We start from the raw sequence: 23,022 nt of genomic DNA, 5'->3' as shown, positions 1-23,022 counted from the left end.
TTGTGAGGCTATTTTTCTTTCCTTAGTTTTTACTTAATGTATTTGTGCCTCATTTTTGTTGATCCACTTTGATTATTTAATTGTTTCATACTGATTACTGCTGAAGACAGAACAATTACACTTCATTATTTCTTCACCCTTCAGTTATTTCAAAGCTCTGAGCACCGCTAACGAAATTCTGTTTACTTCCAATACGTCTATGGTTCAGACAGTTTCGTCACATAAACCAAACCGATCTCTGTGGCTGAAAACCCTGAGAGGTAAACTGTGATTTTATGATCTCAGTGAACTGAACTTTTAAACAGAGGCCAAATCCACCACAGGCCAGCAACCATCACTCCTGTGTTCTAATGCTACATTGTGTTAGCTAATGGTGTTGAAAGGCTAACTGATGATTAGAAAACCCTTGTGCAGCTATGTCAGCACATGACTAAAAGTGTGAGTTTTCCCCACACTTTCCCAAGTGTGATTGACCCCAAACTTTTTCAACGGTAATAAAAAGTACTCAAATTAAAACCTAAGTCCTCACGCCAATAAAGAAGCGACATCTGCCGTCCCTCTCCACGTCTACCTAAAGTCAACCTCCTAACAACGGGTAAACTGTCTCTCATCTTCTCAGTGGTGTGAATCTGTGAGAAATAATCCTTAACCAGGCGCTGATGTCGCTGCTTAACAGGATTAACAAAGAGTCAGAGAGAAACAGCAGAGATCCACCAACTCTGTGAATGGAGACATCGGACAGCTCCAGAAGCTGGCACTGCACCCACAAACCCATAAACCCTGTCAACACACACAGACACACACAGGACATACAAAGCTGCTATTCTACTCATGTACAAACAGTCGCCCCCCTCCTCCCCGTCCTCCAACATCTGATAAACTAGACACCTAATCAGAATCTTTGGGGACCCCGGGCCTCCTTTTGGAGGATGCAGACCAGGCAAATACATTAACTCAATTTAGAGTTTGGGATTAAGGGCCCACCCCTCCCCTGTTGTAACACACACACACACACACACACACACACACATAGATACAAACACACAAACACACCATCATCCCTCCTCCTCCTCACTCTGCCTTTCCTCCGTCCCTCATCTCTCTTTTTGATGGGATCAGCTGAGCGCTACATTCTCTTCTTCCTTCCCTGCACCCTCTCTCTCTCTTTCTCTCTCTCTCTCTCTCCCTCTCTCTCTCTCTCTCTATCACTCTCTCTCCCTCTCTCCCCTGGGGGACCGGGGTGCTCGGACTCTATAGTTATGGGCCGGGGCCATCTGTCACCGTGCGCATTCACGCAGCCACCAGAAGGCCGCAACATGTGCAGATTTAAATGGAGAACCCAACTTTCCCAGGACACACAGGCCTGACCCCGGCAGCCGCGGCACACCCGCCCCTCCTCCCCTCCTCCCTCCCACCACCCCGTGCCTCGCCTCCCCCTCCACCTCCTCCCCCTATCTTCCCCTCCATCCCACGATCATCACCACCGTCCAGCATCCCTAAAAAACCCAGACCCCACCCACCTGCCACACCCTCCTCCTCCAAGAAATACTGTCTGCATGTGAATCAGTGAATTAGAGCCCCCCTCCTCCTCCTGCTCCTAAAACCCTCCTGGACCAATCAACCACCCCACCCACCCACCAAGCACACCCCGTTAAGTGTATGGCAATGGCTGGGCAGCATGCACCAGCACCTTCTTTACATACAATGATGGATTTCCACCTTACGTGGCAGCTGATGGTGAAGGGGGAGGTGATGGAGGAGGTGGGGGAGAAGGGGACGAGGGCAGCCCCTGGTGGATGTGTGAGAAAGGGAGAGATCAGCTGATTGGTAAAACTGATTGTGAAGGAAAGAGAAAGGATGGAGGGGAGTGCGCGTTGGGCAGCAGAGTGTGTTGTGGGTTTTTCTGTGGACGCGAGGAGGGGCGGCGGGTGAGGGAGGATGAGGGGTGGGAGGGTAACAGGATTGGTCTTGTCTGTGGGACCCACGGGGAGGACAATGGGAGCGGCGGGGGTGGGGCGAGTGTCACACGCTTTTGCTTTGTGGCTCGGTCAACAGGCGTGTGCCACGGGTGTCGTCTCGCCTCCCCTCGCCTGCTGTCCGACTCCAGGGAAGGACCGACAGCCATGAGAACCGGGGCCCCGGGCCCTTTAATGAGGGGCGTGCTGTTTCTTATCAAAGATGGACAAGCCATCATTACAATCATCATTAGAAGCTGCACAATGGAGCACGCCTCCCTTAGCTATGGATGGGAAAATCCTCCTACAGAGCTGCGGTGGTGATGGCGGCAGTGGGAGGATGAAATAATAAAAAAAGAGCACAAAAAAGTCTGTGAATGTGTCAATTTAGTGGATCTTCGGTGGTTTCGTCTGGTGAGGCAGCACGGCTCGTCGGGTGCAACTGCAACACATTTAGGACTCACAAAAACAAAGTGATCCTTCAAAGCAACTTAAATGAAGCGTTACTGTTCCCACACTGTCTCCCAAAGCATTTAAAGAATACACTACCACTCAAAAGTTTAGGGTCATCCAGGCAATTTCAAGTTTTACATGAAAACTCACTTTTATTCATGTGCTAACATAACTGCACAAGGGTTTTCTAATCATCAGTTAGCCTTTCAACACCATTAGCTAACACAATGTAGCATTAGAACACAGGAGTGATGGTTGCTGGAAATGTTCCTCTGCACCCCTATGGAGATATTCTATTAAAAAACTGCTTTTCTTTCAAAAATAAGGACATTTCTAAGTGACCCTAAACTTTTGAATGGTAGTGTACATGAAATAAAGTTGCGCTATATTAGTTAAAGTTGCTCTATTTCATTTGAAGTCACTCTAAATTAATTTCTTCTTCCCCCCACTGTTCTCCCTACTTTCCTGTCTGCCTCTACACTGTCCCTATCCAATAAAGCCTACAGGACAAAAAATGACTTAAAAAAATTGTAATGCCTTTCTCTGCAGTCCACCTAAAAACAGCTGTAAGCAAACTACAGCCATTCCCAAAATCCTGCTGCCAGAAGCCGAACAAGAAAGACAAATGTCAGTCACAGCTATTCTCTGCATTGGCTAGCAGCTAGTCTCAGAGTTGATTACAATATTTCACTTGTCTGTGTAAGTGAAATATCTGTCCATAGTACCTCTACAACCAACTTATCAATGTACACAAACATTCTACATATCATTAAAACACACAAGCCACACAGTACAGAAAACTCACTGTAAGCAAGTAAAATTAAAAGCTGAGTGTAGTTAAACATATTACCATTTTCGGGCAGTACATTTCTTGTATTTACAGTTTAAAAGTATTGCACAGCTGGATTTGAGCAACTTATTCCATTCTTCCTGCTAAATTTCAAGCTTCAGATGATTTCTTTAATCACACATCTGTGAACGTCTCAAGTTTGTCTCACACCAATCTCAGAACTCTGCTCTCTGGAGCAGGATTCCCTTAAGGATTTACATACATTTCACAGCATGATGCCACCACCACCATGCTTCACTGGTGGGACAGTATTAGCAGGTGATGTGCAGTGGCTACAGTTTGTCAGACAGTGTTTGATGCTGAGAAGCCTTGAATGTTGCCAGGAACACAGCAACCTCAATTAATAGGATAGTGTCACTTTTAAAATGACAATTCAGTAAGAAAGGGTGTTTTACCTTGCTGACATATTTCAACGGATAAAAAGGACTCATCATCACACATCAGATGACGCTCTGAAGAAGACGGCAGATACCGTTGAAACATCTCAGCAAGGCAAAACATCCTTTCTTACTGAATTGTGGGTTTAAAAGTAACGCTATCCTATAATAACAAATGACAAAATGAACATAATCCAACTATTAGGAGAAAGATCGCCCTCAGTGAATGCTTGGAATCAACATGGAATCTGCTGTCTGGCCAAACTGAGTAACCCAGTGATTTTCAATTTATTTATTTTTTTTTGCAGAATGCATTTAAAGTGCTCTAAAAGCACAAACAGAAAGAATTTCTGATCTTGTGAGTCATAATTTTAATTATTTGAGCCGAACTCCAAACACTGTCTGACAAACTGTAGCTACTGCCCATCACCTGCTAACACTGTCCCACCAGTGAAGCATGGTGGTGGCGGTATCATGCTATGAAATGCACTACTGTTCAAAAGTTTGGGGTCACGAAGAAATGTCCTTGTTTTTGAAAGAAAAGCAGTTTTTTCAATGAAGATAACATTACACCAATCAGAAATACAGTCTAGATATTGTTAATGTGGTAAATGACTATTCTAGCTGGAAACGGCTGATTTTTAATGGAATATCTCCATAGGGGTACAGAGGAACATTTCCAGCAACCATCACTCCTGTGTTCTAATGCTACATTGTGTTAGCTAATGCTGTTGAAAGGCTAACTGATGATTAGAAAACCCTTGCGCAGTTATGTTAGCACATGAATAAAAGTGAATTCTCACGGAAAACATGAAATTGTCTGGGTGACCCCAAACTTTTGGACGATAGTATAGCAAAATATGCCAAATTTTGGATCTCTCAGAAAAAAATTAAGTCTCCAGTATTAGGATGCAAAGTGCAACACATTGTTTGGATGCTATTTTACAGTTAAGAGTAAAAATTCTATCAAGCTCTGAGACAAGTAAGAAAAAGTCTAAAAATGCTGAGCAGTCATATACATTAACCCTCCTGTTGTCCTCATTTACAGGAAACAAAAGATATTGTTCCCTTGTCAGAAAAATATCCAAAAATTCAGCAAAAAAATTCCCCAAATTTTTTGAAAATTTACAAAACCGTCAGGAAGAAAATTCCAATAATTCCTTAAAAGTTTCATTTAAAAAAAAAACCACCCCAAATTTGGAAATAAAATTCTTGTAAATATTTTTTAAAAATTAGTAAAAATCTTCCAAAAAAATCCTAAAAATATCTAAAGTAATTACATATATATCAAACTTGCTGGATTTTGGTTGATTTTTTGTGAATGTTCTTAAGAAACATTTTTAACACTCCTTTTTTCCTCCAAAAAATGTTCAAAGATTTCCCCAAAATGTTGAAAATGTGGACATCAGAAGTTTCATTGTGAAAATATATATTTTTTCCCACATTTTCAAACTTTAAACCGGATCAATTTGACTCGCAGGACGACATGAGGGTTAACTCAACCTGACACCACTGCTGAACATGACCTGCAGGTCTGAAGTAGACTGGCAACAATCTATGTGTATTTCACAGAGTGTATCTAAACTGATACTAGTGGAGATTAAAGAGGTAAATAAAACAAATGTGACTTGATACGACCAGTAACAGTGTCTGCACAACGACAGATAAACTCTTTTACGGTTCCAGTCCAAAGGTTTAAATCTTGATTTTATTTAGAGGACGCACTGCTCATAAGTGCTGACACTGTGTCTCAGAGTGAAAGAAAAACTGTGAAAACCTGCTTTACTTGAAAGAATCTGGAGCTGTGGTTGTACGTCTTTGATGGAAACAGAAGAACCGACGTTCCCAGGGAGCATCGAGTCCTGCATCATCAGCGACGCTTCCATTTCTGTTGGAACATCAGCCACAAAACCGCGGTAAGTTCTGCATTATCCCACAGAAACTCTGATCTGTTGTTCTCCACTTTAATGGCTCTGAGGGGGCTGGGAGTCAGATGTGTGCAGGTTAGCGTGTCGTGCACTGTAACCCGGCTCGGAGTTTGTCATCATTAATGTTTGTGCAGAAAACATTTTGCTCCGCTGTGGCCTTTCTCAAGAGTCTCCTCCAAATTCTTTTTAATGCTCTCCACTGGCCTGTGGCCGTGGCCGCAGGGAGCATTGTCATGGTGCTGAAGGTGGAGGGGGTGTGGGGAGGAGGCGTCTGTGTGTGTGTGTGTGTGTGTGTGTGTGTGTGTGTGTGTGTGTGTGTGTGTGTGTGTGTGTGTGTGTGGAGAGAGGGGGGCATGACGCTGCAGCAGTGGCAGCTGGCAGCCCAGCTTGCAGGGGCCATCTCTTCACAATGGAGAGCCTTCCCCCTGGGGCCAGTGATTTAGGACAGGGCTCTCTGGACAGGCCCCTGAAGAGGAGGAGAGAGGACACTGGCTTTGGAGGAACGCACCCACCCTCCCTCCCTCTCTTTCCTCCCACCTCTACCTCCCCTCCTTCTCCAGGCCTCGTCCTCTAAAGCTTCCCCGCTGGTTCCCGTGCCCCCCCAGCTCCTCCACACACACTCCTGACACCCTCCCCTCGTCCCACCATCGCTAAGCTCTCTCCTGGGACGAGCAGGCCGGCCTCTGGATGGGGAGCATTCCTGAGGTGTAGCACGCTAACGCTTGCCGGGCACAATAGGGGGACGACAACAGGTGCGTGTGGATCCTCTGTCGTCCAGCGGCAGCTGAGAGATAGGGACATGGGGCTATTATGGCGCCATTATCCACCACTGCTCTACCGGTGGGCTGTTGGACCTCTTTTCTCTAACAAAAACAAGGCTTTTTATGTGTAACCTGGTCTTTACCCGCCCTGCTCCGACAAGCCTCTCTTTCATCCTCCTACCCCAGCTTAGCACCTGCCACCCCCACACCCTCCAAAACAGCCCAACAGCCACTTATCCCAAGACTGGATTCAATTCAGTCGGACCCCAACTGCAAGAAAACCTGAGCTCACTTGTTTAAAAGACCCACCACTTCATATAGGAGCCATAGAAATTATCCAGGCAGCCACCTCTGTACGGCTCCCAGCCCCCCTGCTCCCTCCCCCCTCTGTCCCTCTGAATTATGTTATGTCTCAAATGAGCAGTCATACAGCAGATTGTTTGGTGCAGCCACTTGATATAACCGGTGACAATGCCTCTAACAGAGCGAGTGTCCTGGGGGGATAGGCAGTATTTGGTTACTGCATCCCTGATCTCTCCCCATTGTGGTCGGCTCCGGGTCCCATAGAAGGTTGAAAGAGGGTTTGGGGAGGGGGACATGTGCGCATATGTAGACCCACAACGCAGGTGCCTACATCTGTTCATTTCTGGGCAGATGCTCATGGTTGTAGAGATAGAGAGGGAGAGCTAGAGAGCGAGGGGAGGGCAGGGGAGGGGAGGAGAGATGGACTTCCTCCATTTACTCTCTCATTATTCATGCTGGTGATTAGGCCTCGGTGGGACAAAATTAGAGCAAAGAGTGAGAAATGGTGTGCTGCACGCCGTCCGGACTAAAGAAAATACATAGTAGCATGATGTGCTGGGACCTGAAACATGTTCCACTTCGCCCTTAGATGCTCCAGTAACTGGACTCTACACTCTTTCATGAGTGGGTCAAAAATGACCCGTATAAGAATCAATGTGTGCTTTTTTACCATTTTTTTTGTCTTTCTGGTAAAGACTAATCATTTGTGCGATAGTTTTGTCCACACAAGTATGATTTCATGTTTGAAACATGTTTATTTTTCACTTTATAACACATTTTTTAACATTTTGTTGATTGCAAAAGAAGAATATTACACAGAAGAATGCCGACATCCATTTTGTTGACATTTTTCCGCTCTTTTCCTCCAGCTGTTGTTGCTCTCAGTCCCTCCAAGTTTGCTCATCACTTCTTTTATGGTATTATCAGTGATAAAGAGCTTGGGGTAGTAATACAAGTATTGCAGTTTCTTTAAAAGCATAAAAAATAACTTAAAAATGTAAATTAGTTATGCTGTTTGACCAGCTTTGTGGCAGCAGTTTGGTCCTTTTCTGCTTCAGCGTGGCAATTCTCTCCACACCAAACCAGAACCACAGAGTGATGGTTTTCCTAATTTGGTTTAGAAGAACTTCATTGTCCTGTGCAGAACTCTGATCTCGATCCCATCCGACATCTTTGGGATGAACTGTCTCTAACGCTGAAATAATCAATTCAATGTTTTCCTGCATCTCAGATATGACTGTGTCCAAATTTTGATTGTTTTCAATCACAGTAGTCCTCTGCCATTCCAAAGCTTTAACAGTAATCAGTTATTTGTAATATAATCAACCAATGCAATAATGATAAAAATAATCTTTCATTGATAGTCCTACCCCTGGCATCCATTTTTAGGAAACATAATGCAGCAAGTCCTCGCTTTACAACGTCCTCGATGTACGGCGTTTTGTGGTTACGTCGCCATCGCCCATGAATTTATTAAGAAAGTCTTGTTCTATCATTCTGACTTACAGTCTTTGCAACATTAAAACAAATTTAATGCAGGAACTAGCTGCGCAACGAAGTGAACGATTACTTTGTCATGCGCCGCTATACAAGGAAGACGGCTTTGTTTACATTTGCTGGTTATACGCCACATTATGTGAGCAGTGACTTACGGCAAAATTAAGTTACGTCACGTCGTAGGAACAGAATTTCTACATAAACTGAGGATCCGCTGTATTTCCTTTCACTATTTGGCAGATGGTGTCCAGATTTACCTACCAATTAAACCTAAGACTGCAGGTTCATTCCAACAATTACTAAACTGCCCAGAGGACAGTTGGACGCTAATTTTTTTTTGTCTCAATGAAGCCAAAACAGAGATTGTTGTTTTTTAGCCATCCAGATCAATTAGTTGACTGCGTCGGCGCTGTTGGCCTTCTGGAAAGCTATAATTGACTCCTCCTCAAAAAATCTGGGTGTGATTTTTCACAAACAAATCCGTTCTGTTGTCAAAACCAGCTTCTTTCAGTTGAGGCTGTTGATCAAAGTTGAAGCCCTATCTGTCCCACAACAACTTTCAGAGAGTCCTACATGCCCTCATCACATCTGGGCAAGGCTACTGCAACTCTCTGTATGTTGGTTTTGATCAGATGTTTCTTCTGGTACAACATGCTGCTGCCCGACTTCTGACAGGGACAAAAAAACAGGAGCACATCATTTCAGTTTTAGCCTCGTTCCAGTGGCTTCCTGTCTGCTTCAGAATTTTTTTGGGTTGGCACCTTCTTATTTATTTGAGCTTTTACATGTTCACGCTCCAGTTTTATCGCTGAGGTCAGCCGATCAGACAGTCCTTGAAGTTCCCAGATCCAGACTCGGAAACAGAGTCGACCGAGTCGTTTCTATGGCTGCAGCCAGTCTGTGGACTCACTAGCCTGTTGAAATTAGAAACGCTCGGTCCCTTGAAACCTTCAAATGCCTGCAGAAGATACATATCTACTCTCTGGCTTTTGATTCTAGTTGAGCATCGACACCTTAAAAAACATCTTTGTTTATCTTGCTCTGTATATTTCCTCACAGTTTCTGAGCTTGTAAACCACTTTAATCAGCCTTGGTTGCTTTTTTTAAAATTTGTATATAAATAAAGTTCACTTGATTTGATTCCTCCCTTGCTTAGCCAAGTACACACTTGGTTTTATCACTCAACATGAGGACACCTGACTTTGAGTAAATCTGTGCGGCAAGATTCCAAAATCTGGTGGAAAGCAGTCAGGTGGAGGCTGTTAAAATAGCAGAAAATCTTACCCAATAAAATACACTGCGTTTATGAGTGTACTATTCAGCCATCCATGTAATTTTGGCTCTGTAGTGTTTATCCATCCATCCATCCTCTATACACTGCTTTATCCTCACTAGGGTCGCTGGGGGTGCTGGAGTCTATCCCAGCTGACTCAGGTGAAGGCAGGGGACACCGTGGACAGGTCGCCAGTCTGTCTCAGGGCTACATATACAGACACACAATCACACTCACATTCACACCTACGGACAATTTAGAATAATCAATTAACCTCAGCATATTTTTGGACTGTGGGAGGAAGCCGGAGTGCCCGAAGAAAACCCACGCATGCACAGGGAGAACATGCAAACTCCACCCCAGGATTTGAACTGGGGATCTTTCTGTAGTGTTTATTATTTTATTTATTATGACAGCACATCTACATTCAGTTACTGACGTGGCAGTGTCCCGGCTGTAAAAGAGAAAACTATTTTTATTGCTCTGTGGCTTTATTACATTTTCACTATCATCAGTTCTGCTTTTGTTTTTACACACAGTAATACACTGTTATCTTGGTCAGTAAATACCGATAGTGCCACTTTCCTGTAAATCACATCAGAAAGATAAAAAACTGAAAGTGAAACAAGACTTTGAGGCACCACATTAAAACTACAGGCCCCACAGGAAGAACTGAGCAACAAAAGTCAGCACGCCGTCATTACTGAAATTCAAATCTTTGTTGTTTTTCCTTTTTCATTTATCAGCTTTTATTTTTTTCTGACATACCCAATCCTCCTCATTACAGAGAATGCCACATTTCTTTATAGATCTTCAGTAATCTTCAAAGACTGTTTCTTTCAACTGCTCATTGTTCGGACGGATGTGTTGCTTTTCTTTTTACAATACCTCAAAAATATTCTATCAGATTCAAGTGAGGCAACATACTTGGCTACTAGGCAACATGCCACTTTGGATGATTATCTTGTTGGAATATTTCTCCTCTGCCAAGCTTCTGCAGATCTTGTCAGCCAGTATTTTGTTTTATCTACAGGCTTTCATCTATAACTGTAATCTCCCCAACATGCTTTGCATTCATGCAGCCCCAAATCATCCCACTTCCACCTTTGTGCTTCACTGTTGGGACTACGCTTTCACTGTGGTAGTCCAGACCAGGTTCATGCCTAACAAGATGGAAACATGTTTTGAATTATTTCACACTTGTTTGTTTTCTACATAACTCCATTCTTAGATTTGATGCCTTCAGTGAGAATCTACAATGTAAATAGTCATGAAAATAAAGAAAACACATTAAATGGGAAGGTGAGTCCAAACTTTTCACCAGTAGTGTAACAAAGCATTGTGAAAGCATCTATTTAGACTTGCTGATTTAATTTTAATGCACAGTGCATACCATTTTTAAAAGCATTTCACCTGCTGTAGTGTAACTACGGCTGACGGTGAGCTCATAGGTTTATTTTTTTATTTTTATAACCAGATCAATTTATGAGTATTTCAGTTTGTTTAAGTCTTAAGCTCCTCATCATTAAGGCAGGGTGATCCCTGCCAAAGCTAACACCAGTATTTGTTGTGGGTAAACGTGTCGCGCACATTATCAGTTGTTGAATTATCGATTTTATTCATAAGGACCCACATATGCTGCGGTGCGTCACCCCGGGGTGCGCGGCAGATGTGCTTTCAAAAACATTGGCACGCGACTGGCCACGTACAGCCCCCCCCCACACACACACACACACACACACCACCCCCGTCTCTCACACATTTCCAACGCACACACGCACACTTGCAGGCGCGTCTCTGGGCCCCCCACGTAATTACTGCGGCACTCTTCCCATAAACTTAAGCTCAGCACGTCTCCAGTAACAGCAACGTATGCAAATGAGACAGCAGCCCGGACCGGGAGCCTCGGAGAGCCGTGGGAAGCCTCGGCGGAACCCTGAAGTGCCCTGGGGAAACGCGGATCTGGCCTGTGGCCCCCTCTCCTAGCAGCTGGCCACAGTAATCTGATCTGGACACAAAGGAGCCTGTTGATCTCTGGGTTTCGGCAGGTAAAACAGAGAAGGAGACAGTCCAGGTCCGGCCTTAAACAGTGTGTCCCCAACGGATAACGAACTTCAGTTGCTTATTTCAGAAATATGAACACAAAACTCATTTCTGATTTTACTTTACACAGAAACGGCGTGTATTAAAACAGCCATTCGCTAATTTGGAAGTAGTTTTAATTCTCTGTGTGACTTTACAGTCGTTTTTCATCACGTTAAAATAGTGTTTTTGTCCATAAGCACCATTAAGGACTTGGGGGAGGCGTGCGTAAAAGCGTTTCTGTCATTTCCTTTACGGTTTCAGTAGCCTACATTTTAGCACGGGCGGCCTCTGTAAGACATCCCTCCCCTCCCTCCCTTCCCCCTCTCCCCTCCTCTCCTCCCCCTCTGGTCCATCCAACCCTGGCAACGTTGATTCCGAATATTCTCCTCCGGCATCGGTCGGAGAATCAAACCACCAACACTGGCGCCATCTGAGCTCGGCGCGCTCCTCCCGGGGTGGAAGCTTTCACTCCGGGTAACAATGTGTCAATATTTTCTGCACTGATGAGGTATCTGCGTACAAAAATCAATTGATCATCACACAGCACGCCCTCCCTCCTCCCTTTCCCCAATCGCCGCTTCTTATGATCGATATCGTGTGATGCGCGCCGTGTTTACGTTCCCACGAGTGACCATGTGGTGTCTCCTCTTCTGGGACCAAAAAGAAAAAAAACTCTCCTGGCTTCCCCCTCGCCATATGGCCCCGGAGGGCCCATACCGTTACAGGTCCTTTAACATGCTTCCAGTTGAGTGTAGACGGAGCCGGTGGACAGAGGCGCATAGAGACGTGCGCTTCAGGCCGGAGGAGGGAGGGAAGCAGGGAAATAAACGTCGTTTTCTGGATGTGCAGGGGAGGGGGTAGTTAGTGGCAGATGGCTTGTAAGGGTCTGTCCGCGTCTGAAGGCGTGTCGTGGTCCTTCACTGAAGACCCCCTTCCTCCCTCCCCCCTGCATTCACAATCAATGGAAATTAAAGCGCAGAGAATGGATGAATAGTCAGACCCCGAGTCACCCTTTTTTGTTTGACGCAGCTACTGGTGGGCAGGAGTTAAACTACAGCAGCCCCCTACAGTAGCACTTTAGTTAAACAGTCAGAGCTCAGCCAGCAGAAAAGAGACAGAAATGTACAGAGACTAGTGTCCAAAAGTCGTTCCTGGTTTTTGATTGCTTGTTGTTTTTCAGCGGTCAAGTGCAAAAACTCGGTGAAAAAGTGATGGCAGGGTTGTTGTGTTGACAGGCTGAGGAATGAGGTTTGGTTTGGTCCTCTGTGCTCAGGTTTGACTCCACTCTTCAAAGCAATTTAACCAAGAGATTGTAAATGTAATACAAACTTCACGGAGTCATAGTGGAAGCTAAAGATGCAGTTAACCTTTTGAGAAACAGAAGTTGAAGGTTCAGTGGCACCAAGCTGAGGTCAGTCCATCCTGGATGTTTCAGAAGCTGTAAAACATCTCAGACTGCCTCCCTTCAAGACTACAGGAGCCTCTGAGTGAGAATTGATTAATTGATTCTCTTGTCTCTAATCGTGATGGCCACGGTTTGGTTTGAGGAATGGTGGAGATGGACAGGTTTATTAATGGAGGAGGACTTTGTTTAGCTGCCATTGATTAGAGGTGACCTCACACACCAGCGCTCCTATGACGTCATAGCGGAGGTAATTGGGGGAGGAGGGGGGTGGTGGTGGGGGTGAGGCCGACAGCAAGTGTGTGGGACTTCGGCAGGTAACAAACACCGGAGACAGATGTCACAGAGCACCGGCCGTGACGTGCATGTCTGAGCACAGTGACGCAATGCACGGTGCCGTAGCCCGCGCGTGCAGCCTGCAACAGAGACCATTATACAGCAGAAAAATCACACATCTAATGAAGGACCTAATTAAGCAACGACCCCCACCCCCCTGCTCCTTAGACGCATGGGCGTGCACGCAGCACCTTCACGCGCGTAAATAATGGCAGCAGAATGTTTTTTTTTCCTCCCTCTCTTTAGAATTTGGTCAATATTTAAAGAAGAAAAAAGACAAATATACGCGATATCTGACCGGTTGGGGTTGTTTGATGTGCAGTGAAAAGCGTGCGCGCGCGCGCGTGTGTGGAAGGAGAGCATTGTGTATGGGACGTGTGAGCACGCGCTCTGCCAGGGGAGGCGCGCACACGCTGTTATTGAGGGGAGAGCAGGTGCTGGCCGAATTACCATACAGCTGAGGGGGGAGGGAGAGAGAGAGAGAGAGAGAGAGAGAGAGAGAGAGAGAGAGAGAGAGCGCAAACTTATTCCTGCACCACACACAATAACAAAAGTTCCCCCTCATGTTGGCCACGCGAGCGACTCCGGTGCGCGCACCCCCTTGCACGCACACACACATCCACACACGCGTTTCCACCCCCTTATCTTCGCCAGCAGAATGAGAAGAAGAAGAAATAGAAGAAGAGGGCGAGCAAAATGGAAAAGCAGGAGTCCAGCCCCTCAAGTCGTTTACCTCATCGCGCAGCTCTGCCAAGGAATGTTTTCTTTCGTCTTTTGAGTCCATTCAAAAGCATCAAATTCTTCCCACAGCCACAAATACCAAAATGTAGAGGTTGTGTACGCTGAGAAAGAGGAGGGAGGAAGAGAGAAGGGAGGAGGGCTGAAAAAAACAATTAACTGAGTCAGGGTTTGATCAGGAAACTTTTTCTCTCTCTTCTTAGGGAGGATTTTTGAATCTGCTTTACACTGTTGTTGTTGTTGTTTTTTTCCTTTTTCTTTTTGGCATTTAACCCAAAACATGTTAAGACGCACAAAACAAAGAGGTTTGTCCAGGGAGGCAACAGCTGGATGGATCAATTCAGCCACATGTCATTAATAACTGCATGCCAGGAGGAAATCTGGCAACTTTTCCACTGTGAAGAGTTTAGCCAGGCCCCTGATTTGACTGGGACGCTTTAATCATTTGTTTAAGCGATGGGAGGACTATGATTTCCACCTTTTATCTAAATCGTGATTGTTAGGGTCACCCTTTTATGTGACGTTCTCTTCCACCATGTAATAGACCAAAATGTTCGAAAACACCAGAAACAACACAAACAGATCCACTTTCCACAGTGAGATTTTATCCCGTTTCACCACTTTTTCGGTTAAAATACTTTCACACATCTCCATTCTGAGCTCAGATATGAACACTGTACGTGCTGCAGGAGGAATAAGGAGGCTGTTAGGCTGCTTGCATGGGACCCCATTGTGGAGAGCCGGGCCAGATTGGGAGGTGAAGTCGGGGAGGAGAGGAGGGGGAGGAGGGCTCCATTTGCATGTTATTACCATAGCATGTGTCAGGCCGTATATAACAGGCTGCAGGCGGCCTTGGCTGAAGACAGACGCACAGTTTACAGTGAGGAAAGACATTGGGGAGGTAGAAGGAACCATGCTGGACCAGTGACAAATCTGTCCTTGGGTTAGACCAAGACATCCACACAAAAAAAGCTCAACATTTTGTCACTTTCTCAAACAAGGAGCCCATCTTTTCTCCCCTTTACGTACTGGATTAACGCTTTGTAACGGGACTGGAGGGACTTTTTTCCTGTTTTTTTTTTAATCACTAGCATAAGTTCACGTATTTTGTTTTGTGCTTTTATTTTTATTTTTTTCACTTTTTAAGGTTTGGGATTTATCCTGTTTTTGCTCTTCGGGACATGAATGAAAGCGGCGCGACTGACAGCGGTTGATGAGAAAAACCCCGTGAGGCGACAGAAACGTGCTCGATGCATCTTCCTCAGAGGGATTGAACAGGAGGAGGCACCCTGAAGCCGAGCCCCAAGACTTTTTTACTTTATTTATTTATTATTTATTATGTATTTATTTAATATGGGGCGCGTCATCCTGCTGACTCTCGCCGTCATGTCCATGTTCCTGTGCCAGGTAAGCTTCTCGATCTTTTATTTCTTCTAAACAATACGCCATCAGCCCCATCCCCATCCCACCACAACACACACACACACACACACACACACACACACACACACACACACACACACACACACACACACACACACACACACACACACACACACACACACACACACACACACACACACACCAGCGGTACTGTAGTTGATGGTAATAAGCTGCTTTCCTCCGCAGGGGTTTTGTTCGGGAGTGTTTGAGCTGAAGTTGCAGGAGTTTCTAAACAAGAAGGGAATACAGGGCAACAAAAACTGCTGTAAAGGAGGTCTGGCTTCGTCCTTCCAGCAACAGTGTGAATGTAAAACCTTCTTCAGGATCTGTCTGAAGCACTATCAGCCCAACGCCTCCCCGGAGCCTCCGTGCACCTACGGCGGAGCTGTGACGCCCGTCCTCGGCTCCAACTCGTTCCAGGTCCCCGATGTCATCCCGGAGAGCTCGTTCAGCAACCCCATCAGGATTAACTTCGGCTTCACGTGGCCGGTAAATACAGCCATTCATGTCACTTTCTGCACAGTGGGAGTTGAGGCGGCGGAATCGCGCCTTTTCTGGTAAATCCGTGCGTAAAAATGCGCAACGGCTCGATTTTTGACCGCAGCTTCAGAACTGAGAGCGCAGAAAGTTTACAGGTATCTAGTTTCACCGGATCAGGTTAGGCAGTTTGTATTCAGGGCAGTGAGTGTATGGCACAATCGCCTCAGCCCTTTGCTTGATGTTATCGCCACATCTCCGCTGGCCACCTGTCTCATGAAGCCATTTGTGTTCCCAGGGGACCTTCTCGCTGATCATTGAAGCATTACACACCGATTCCAAAGACGACCTCTCCACAGGTAGGAACTAAACCCCATTTCCTTTTTCTCACTTTTACGCACTTTCTCCACCCCTCACTGTGTGCTTTAAAACGCGCATTTTAGAGAACCCAGACCGGGTCATCAGCACCATGACCACCCAGAGGCATCTGACGGTGGGAGAGGAGTGGAGCCAGGACCTACACACCGGAGGAAGGACCGAACTCAAGTACTCGTATCGGTTCGTGTGCGACGAGCACTACTACGGGGACGGATGCTCGGTGTTCTGCCGGCCGAGAGACGACGCCTTCGGACACTTCACCTGTGGAGAGCGCGGGGAGATCGTGTGCGACGCCGGGTGGAAGGGGCAGTACTGCACTGAACGTGAGTCCCAGAGTCTGATTGTTGGAGACGTGTGTGCTTAAAAACGCACGGGGCGGTGGAAAAAGTTGAAAGAATAATCTAAAAATATATTTCAAAAATTCACATCCGACAGAGAGAATAAAAAACATGTCTTTTAAACTTTAGGAAACAGATTCAAGGATTTTTTTGTTTGTTGAAAGTTTGAAAAGTTAATTTGTGTTGGGTCTGTAGTCAGACCCTTCGAGTGCCGTTAGAAGGCAACTTGTGCGTAAACACCACGCGCACCCCCCCCCCCCCGCGCGCGCACACACACACACACACACACACACACACACACACACACACACACACACACACACACACACACACACACACACACGACCACTTGATTTATTCTAAGGAAAGTTTTTGGGAATAATCTCACGCGTGCCATAAATTTACATGCTACCTTCCGATTCGTTACTCTCGGAGTGGGCCGGGCGCTGATTGGCTGAGGCGGGGGAGGTATTGTTTGAAGTGGGCAGCTGCCGGCAGAGAGGAGACAATGGAGCAGCTGTCGCGCACTGGCAACACACTCGCCAGCTGTCCACTCTTATCTGCCCCAATCCGAGACATTAAGGGGAGTGTGTGTGTGTATGTGTGTGTGTGTGTGTGTGTGTACGCACACAGAATGAATAAAAGAGTTTTGACCCGCAGCGAAGAAGAAAAAGAGGGTGGTGGGGTGGGTTGAGGGGGTCTCCCTCTCTCTCTCTCTCTCTGTGTGTGTGTGTACTCTGGTGGTACACACACATTCACACACTCCCTCCTTTGTCTCTACATTATGTTAAGCAGAAAATTCTTCCATGCTGATAAGGAGGTTGAGTTTAAGGTAACTAATGGGTTTAGGAGCCACTCCTTTCCTTTATTTTAATGACTTTGTGGGGATTTAGGTTTGTCATCTTCAAAAGCAAAAACAAAACGAAGAACAAGTTGTCTAAAAAGTGTACATTTTTCTGCCCGTACAGCGATTTGTCTGCCTGGCTGCGATGAAGAGCACGGCTTCTGTGAGAAACCCGGAGAGTGCAAGTAAGTTTTCTACACCAGTTCACCGGGGCATTAATTAATTAGTGGGACACATGAGGTAATGTGAGTGGACTGACCGGTGTTTCTCTCCTAATTGGACAACAACAGGTGCAGAGTGGGATTCAAAGGGCGCTACTGCGACGAGTGCATTCGTTACCCGGGCTGCCTCCATGGGACCTGCCAGCAGCCCTGGCAGTGCAACTGTCAGGAGGGCTGGGGGGGACTCTTCTGCAACCAAGGTGAGGAGAGACTGTGATAAGATGGGGTCAGACACAAAGGAAAGGAACCAGATGATTTAAAGGCATCTAGGCATGTACGCTACCATTCAAAAAGTTTGGGGTCTCCCAGACAATTTCAAGTTTTCCATGAAAACTCACACTTTTATTCATGTGCTAACATAACTGCACAAGGGTTTTCTAATAATCAATTAGCCTTTTAACACCATTAGCTAACACAATGTAACAATGTAGCATTAGAACACAGGAGTGATGGTTGCTGGAAATGTTCCTCTGTACCCCTATGGAGATATTCCATTAAAAATTTCCAGCTAAAACAATCATTTAGTGCATTAACAATGTCTAGACTGGATTTATGATTAATTTAATGCTATCTTCATCGGAAAAAATGCTTTTCTTTCAAAAAATAAGGACATTTCTAAGTGACCCTAAACTTTTGAACAGTAGTGTATTTCATAGCATGATGCCGCCACCACCATGCTTCACTGGTGGAACAGTGTTAGCAGTTGACGTGCCATGGCCACTGTTGCCAGACAGTGTTTGGAGTTTGACTCAAATAGTTACAAATTTTGACTCACCAGATCAGAAAATCTTTCAAAATCTTGAAAATCTTCATTGAAAAAGAACGCCTTTCTTTCAAAAATAAGGACATTTCGAAGTGACCCCAAATGTTTGAACGACAGTGCTGATAGCGAACAGTGAAGAAAACCACAGTATCCATAATTAATACATCATTTCAGCAGGGCAGGATCTAAAAGTTGCATCAGGCTCTTGTTTCAAGAACATCTCAGTGTCTGTTTCAGTCTGAAGAAGGTCCCAGACATGTTGTTGAATGATGGTTTTATATAGCCTAGACTTAAAAAAAAAAAAAAATACAGTGCTTTCTCTTGGCATCTTGGTATCTTTTGACATGGAAATAACAACATGTTTTTCTGGAAGTCAGTCTGTTCCAAGTCTACAAAACCTTGCTTATTCAAAAAAGAGAGAAAATCAACAACAAAAGGAGAGAGAAGTTTTGAGAAGTTTGGCATGAGATCTTAACAGTATGCCATCCCACTGGTTTGTCGTCAGTTAAAACACTGTTCGATAAAGTAAAAAGGAAAGTCGACATCAAAATCTGTGGAAAAGAAACAACAGCAGAGCAGCAGTTGTTTCTAGAAGAACCGCAAAGAAGGGGGGCCAGGAAACAAAAAAACGCTGGAAGACGAGGAATAGTCATGTGTGCCAGAGGACAAAAAGACTTTCTGTCGCTGTTGCTGTCGTCCTGCCATGTGTTGTGCTGTGGCTAATCCACATGTGCCGCTGTGTCTTTCCAGATCTCAACTACTGCACTCACCACAAGCCCTGCATGAATGGAGCCACTTGTAGCAACACTGGTCAGGGCAGCTACACCTGTTCCTGCAGACCCGGCTTCACTGGGGCCAGCTGTGAGATCCAGGTCAATGAATGCGCTGGAAACCCCTGCCGCAACGGAGGGAGCTGCACAGTAAGTGCTGTCGGGTCTTCTGAGATGAACTTGGAATAAGAATAGAGACATCCTGTTAACTGGGGCTCAGTGCCAGTGATATCTGTAGGCAGCCTGGCGCCGTTCTCACATCTATGTTTTCTGTGCTTTACAACACACCAACCCCGAAAAGCTTCCAGAAAACAATGTAAAATAATGGAACGAGTAGAGCAAACTAAAATTGAATTGGGAGCAGTTTGCAGCAGATGCTGTAGTAAAGCAGATCTTGATGTCAAGTCTGTTCTATTTTTTCCTCACAGGACTTGGAAAACACATATACCTGCACTTGCCCTCACGGTTTCTATGGCAACAACTGCGAGCTGAGCGCCATGACGTGTGCCGATGGGCCTTGCTCCAACGGTGGCCGCTGTGCTGACAACCCTGACGGAGGCTACTTCTGCCAGTGCCCCACAGGATATGCAGGCTTCAACTGCGAGAAGAAGATTGACCACTGCACCTCCAGCCCCTGCTCCAACGGTAAGAGCGACTAGCCAGCAGAATTAGTTTTTTGCCTTGTTGGAGATGTGTAGAGAAAATATCAGCTAAGGTGTAAGAGCACTTTGTGGACCAAATGCTGATGCTCGGCTTCATCTCTGTTCTCAGGTGCGCGCTGCGTGGACCTCGTCAACTCGTACCTGTGTCAATGTCCAGAAGGTTTCACTGGCATGAACTGTGACCACACTGGGGACGAGTGTTCTCTGTACCCTTGCCAGAACGGTGGAACGTGCCAGGAAGGTCCTAACGGTTACACCTGCACCTGCCCACCAGGATACACCGGCCGCAACTGCAGCTCCCCCATCAGCCGCTGTGAGCACAACCCTTGCCACAACGGTGCCACCTGCCACGAGAGAAACAACCGCTACGTCTGCGCGTGTGTTCCCGGATACGGCGGCAGAAACTGCCAGTTCCTCCTCCCAGAGCACGCCGCCATCCGTGGCTCAGAAGTGCCCTGGATGGCCATAGGGTCCGGTGTGGCCCTGGTGCTGCTGCTGCTGGCAGGATGCGCTGTGCTGGTTGGATTTTTCCGATCTAAAGTCCAGCGCGACGGTCCAGTAGAGACTGCACTCGAAGGAGAGACAATAAATAACCTGACTAACAACTGCCACCGCAGTGACAGAGACCTGGCGATCAGTGTGATGCCGATGCCAGGTGTCAAAAATATCAACAAGAAGATGGACTTCTGCAGCGGTGACCCCGATGAGGGATCCTCACCGGGGAGGAGCAGCTACAAGAGCCGCCATCCGCCTGCAGACTACAACCTCGTACACGAGGTCAACTATGAGCAGGCGGCTAAGGAGGCCATGCTGGAGGCGGCATGCGAGGACAAGTGCCAATCCCTGGACTCATTTGAGTTTGAGGAGAAACGCAGCAAACGTTTAAAATGGTAAATAACTGTTCCTGAGAAGCTGATAATCTATCAAAATGGAAGATGGAGGCTGTCAGAGTGAAGAAGCTCACACGTGTTTTTCTTTCTTTCCTACAGCGATGCATCAGAAAAGAAAGCCCCAGAAACGTCTGCATGTGCGGACACCAAGTACAAATCTGTGTTTGTGATGTCAGAGGAGAAGGACGAATGTATAATTGCAACTGAGGTAAGTTTTCAATGTGCTACTGACAGTGGAAATCCGATGTCTGTCTGTGGACATTTGCCAACTAATGCTTTGGTCTTTTTTGTGTCTCCAGGTGTAACAGGCCATCAATGGGCTGCCCGTTGCTCATTTGCTCTATGGGAGAGTTTTTATGCTCCTTCAGATGCTGCTCTAACCCTAGGGGGAGGTGTCCCGCCTTGAGACTGCTGCTGATACTGAGACGTTTAACTGATATTCAGAGTGAGCTGGTTCTCTACTGGAAACTAAGCGCAGGCAGCGGCGGCCTGTGGGATAAGAACTGGCAGGGTAAATAAAAAAAAAGAAAAAAGTTAACAGTTGAAAGTAAACTGCTACTTAGCTTTCTGTTCTGCCTTTCATCGGGGAGTGGGGGTGAAAAGTAAAATATAAACGGACACTGTCACGTGGCGACAACGTACGAAGCTACGAGTTTTGTTTTTGCAACATTTGCACCCAGGCCTTTTCTCTAACCCACACGCCGTTGCTGAGCGCAGGAACTGCATCAAACGGTGGATGTTTGGCCATACTGGCCTGTTCTTCACGAGGCTGTGCACCCATCACTAGACCTGTGAAGACTGTATGTATACTTGATCACTGTGTTAACTGAAGTGCGTTTTCTTCCCCTCCAAACCATTTATGACATAGTATTGTTCATTTTTTCTTTTCTTGTTTGGGACATGGAAACTTTGTCTTGATTAAAAAAATAAAATGTTGCTTTTTGATACAGATTGTCCTTTTGTAAAATAACGAAAAAAAATGAGAAAAAAGTTATGATTTAAAATTATGATTTAATTTAAGTTAATTTAATGATTTTGTGTTATTTTTATTTTGTATTGTATATTTGTGATTGTTATGATTATTTAAGTTGCTTTTTTTAATGATGATATTTGCAAAGGCACTTCAGGTCAATGGGACTTTTTAAAGAAAATGTTATTTAAGAGGGATTGTACTGTACAAATTATGTTACTCTTTCCTTTGCCGTTTTTGAATGAAGGAATTAGCCAAGACTATTTTTCCAAATAAATATTGCTAAACGTGAAATATTAATTGTGTACAACTTCTTGTTTTGTCCATCTGCAAGCACTCTGAAAAACACTTTTTTAGGGTCTGTGAGCAAAGTTAATCAGTAACATCTGTTGTCTTCCCCTGGCGACCCCATAGTGGGCTTTTCTATGCCGACACTGTTGGCTACTGCCAGAAGTTGAAAGTGTCTCCCTGGAGACGGGAGAGGGGGCCTATTCATAAAAAACAATGTCCCTACGCTAGATTTACCACTCCTATTTCTCTTCCTAAAGAACAAGTCAGGTAATTCATGGCTCTAAAATTCAGATCAATGTAGAGTAACACCTACTGGCCTTCCAACACTTTGGGTTTTCCACCCTTCCTGTTTGCACCAAAAATAACTTTAAAGGTGTTTTCACTATCTCACAGCACCAAACTTATTCCGTACCTCTTCCGGTAATCATACAGTATAAAATAAAAAAACAAGCTCTACATCCATCAACTCACATTTTACGCGTTTCTCACAATCACCTCTTTAAATTCCCCTCAGTTTTCTTTCTTAATTGCCCCACAAAGACGCCGATTGTGTTCAACTGTAAATCATCAGCCCAGCAGAGTCAGCCTCTGGTGGGGTTTATAACCCCGCGGCATTATGGGAACAGACTTCAGCAGACAATGATGGAATTGACAATGGGACACACAAAAGGCCACCCTTGGGAGAGCCTGTGTGTCCCTCGGCATGTTGGGAGAAAGAGAGTAACAGGAACAGATGTTGTTGAGTAACAGATGCCTTCTGGCCAGAGTTCAGCCTCAACCAGCCAGACCTTCAAAGGCCCGAGCAGCAGAAAAAAAAAGATTATCTACCAGCCTTCAGGAAAGACAGCTAGAAAACACGGCTTTTACACTGTGCTCCTGATAAATTTGTTGAAATTCTGAAGGATTAAGCGCTGAGATACACTACCAGTCAAAAGTTTGGACACACCTTCTCACTTAATGGTTTTTCTTTATTTGCATTGTAGATTCTCACTGAAGGCATCAAAGCAATGAATGAAC

General features: G+C 45.5%; 1 protein-coding gene across 1 annotated transcript; it reads left to right on the top strand.

Moving 5' to 3' along the window:
- The first annotated feature begins 14,346 nt into the window (after nt 1-14,346).
- On the top strand, nt 14,347-22,014 carry dla (deltaA). Its single transcript, XM_022215242.2, has 11 exons — nt 14,347-15,365; nt 15,588-15,890; nt 16,177-16,237; nt 16,322-16,579; nt 17,563-17,623; nt 17,729-17,859; nt 19,173-19,342; nt 19,621-19,837; nt 19,964-20,744; nt 20,844-20,952; nt 21,044-22,014. Exons 1-11 carry the CDS (start codon nt 15,297-15,299, stop codon nt 21,047-21,049), a joined length of 2,166 nt encoding a protein of 721 aa, XP_022070934.1. The 5' UTR covers nt 14,347-15,296; the 3' UTR covers nt 21,050-22,014.
- The last annotated feature ends 1,008 nt before the right edge of the window (nt 22,015-23,022 follow it).

Source organism: Acanthochromis polyacanthus, chromosome 3 (genome assembly GCF_021347895.1).
Source record: "Acanthochromis polyacanthus isolate Apoly-LR-REF ecotype Palm Island chromosome 3, KAUST_Apoly_ChrSc, whole genome shotgun sequence".
NCBI lineage: Eukaryota > Metazoa > Chordata > Actinopteri > Pomacentridae > Acanthochromis > Acanthochromis polyacanthus.
This window is presented reverse-complemented; position numbering and strand designations above follow the sequence as displayed.

Excerpts from the sequence above, each read along its gene's own strand:
- dla (XM_022215242.2), top strand. The coding sequence starts at position 15,297 with ATGTATTTATTTAATATGGGGCGCGTCATCCTGCTGACTCTCGCCGTC. Across the intron at positions 19,838-19,963 it reads CTCCAGCCCCTGCTCCAACG|GTGCGCGCTGCGTGGACCTC; the intron begins GTAAGAGCGACT and ends CTCTGTTCTCAG. Across the intron at positions 20,745-20,843 it reads CGCAGCAAACGTTTAAAATG|CGATGCATCAGAAAAGAAAG; the intron begins GTAAATAACTGT and ends TCTTTCCTACAG.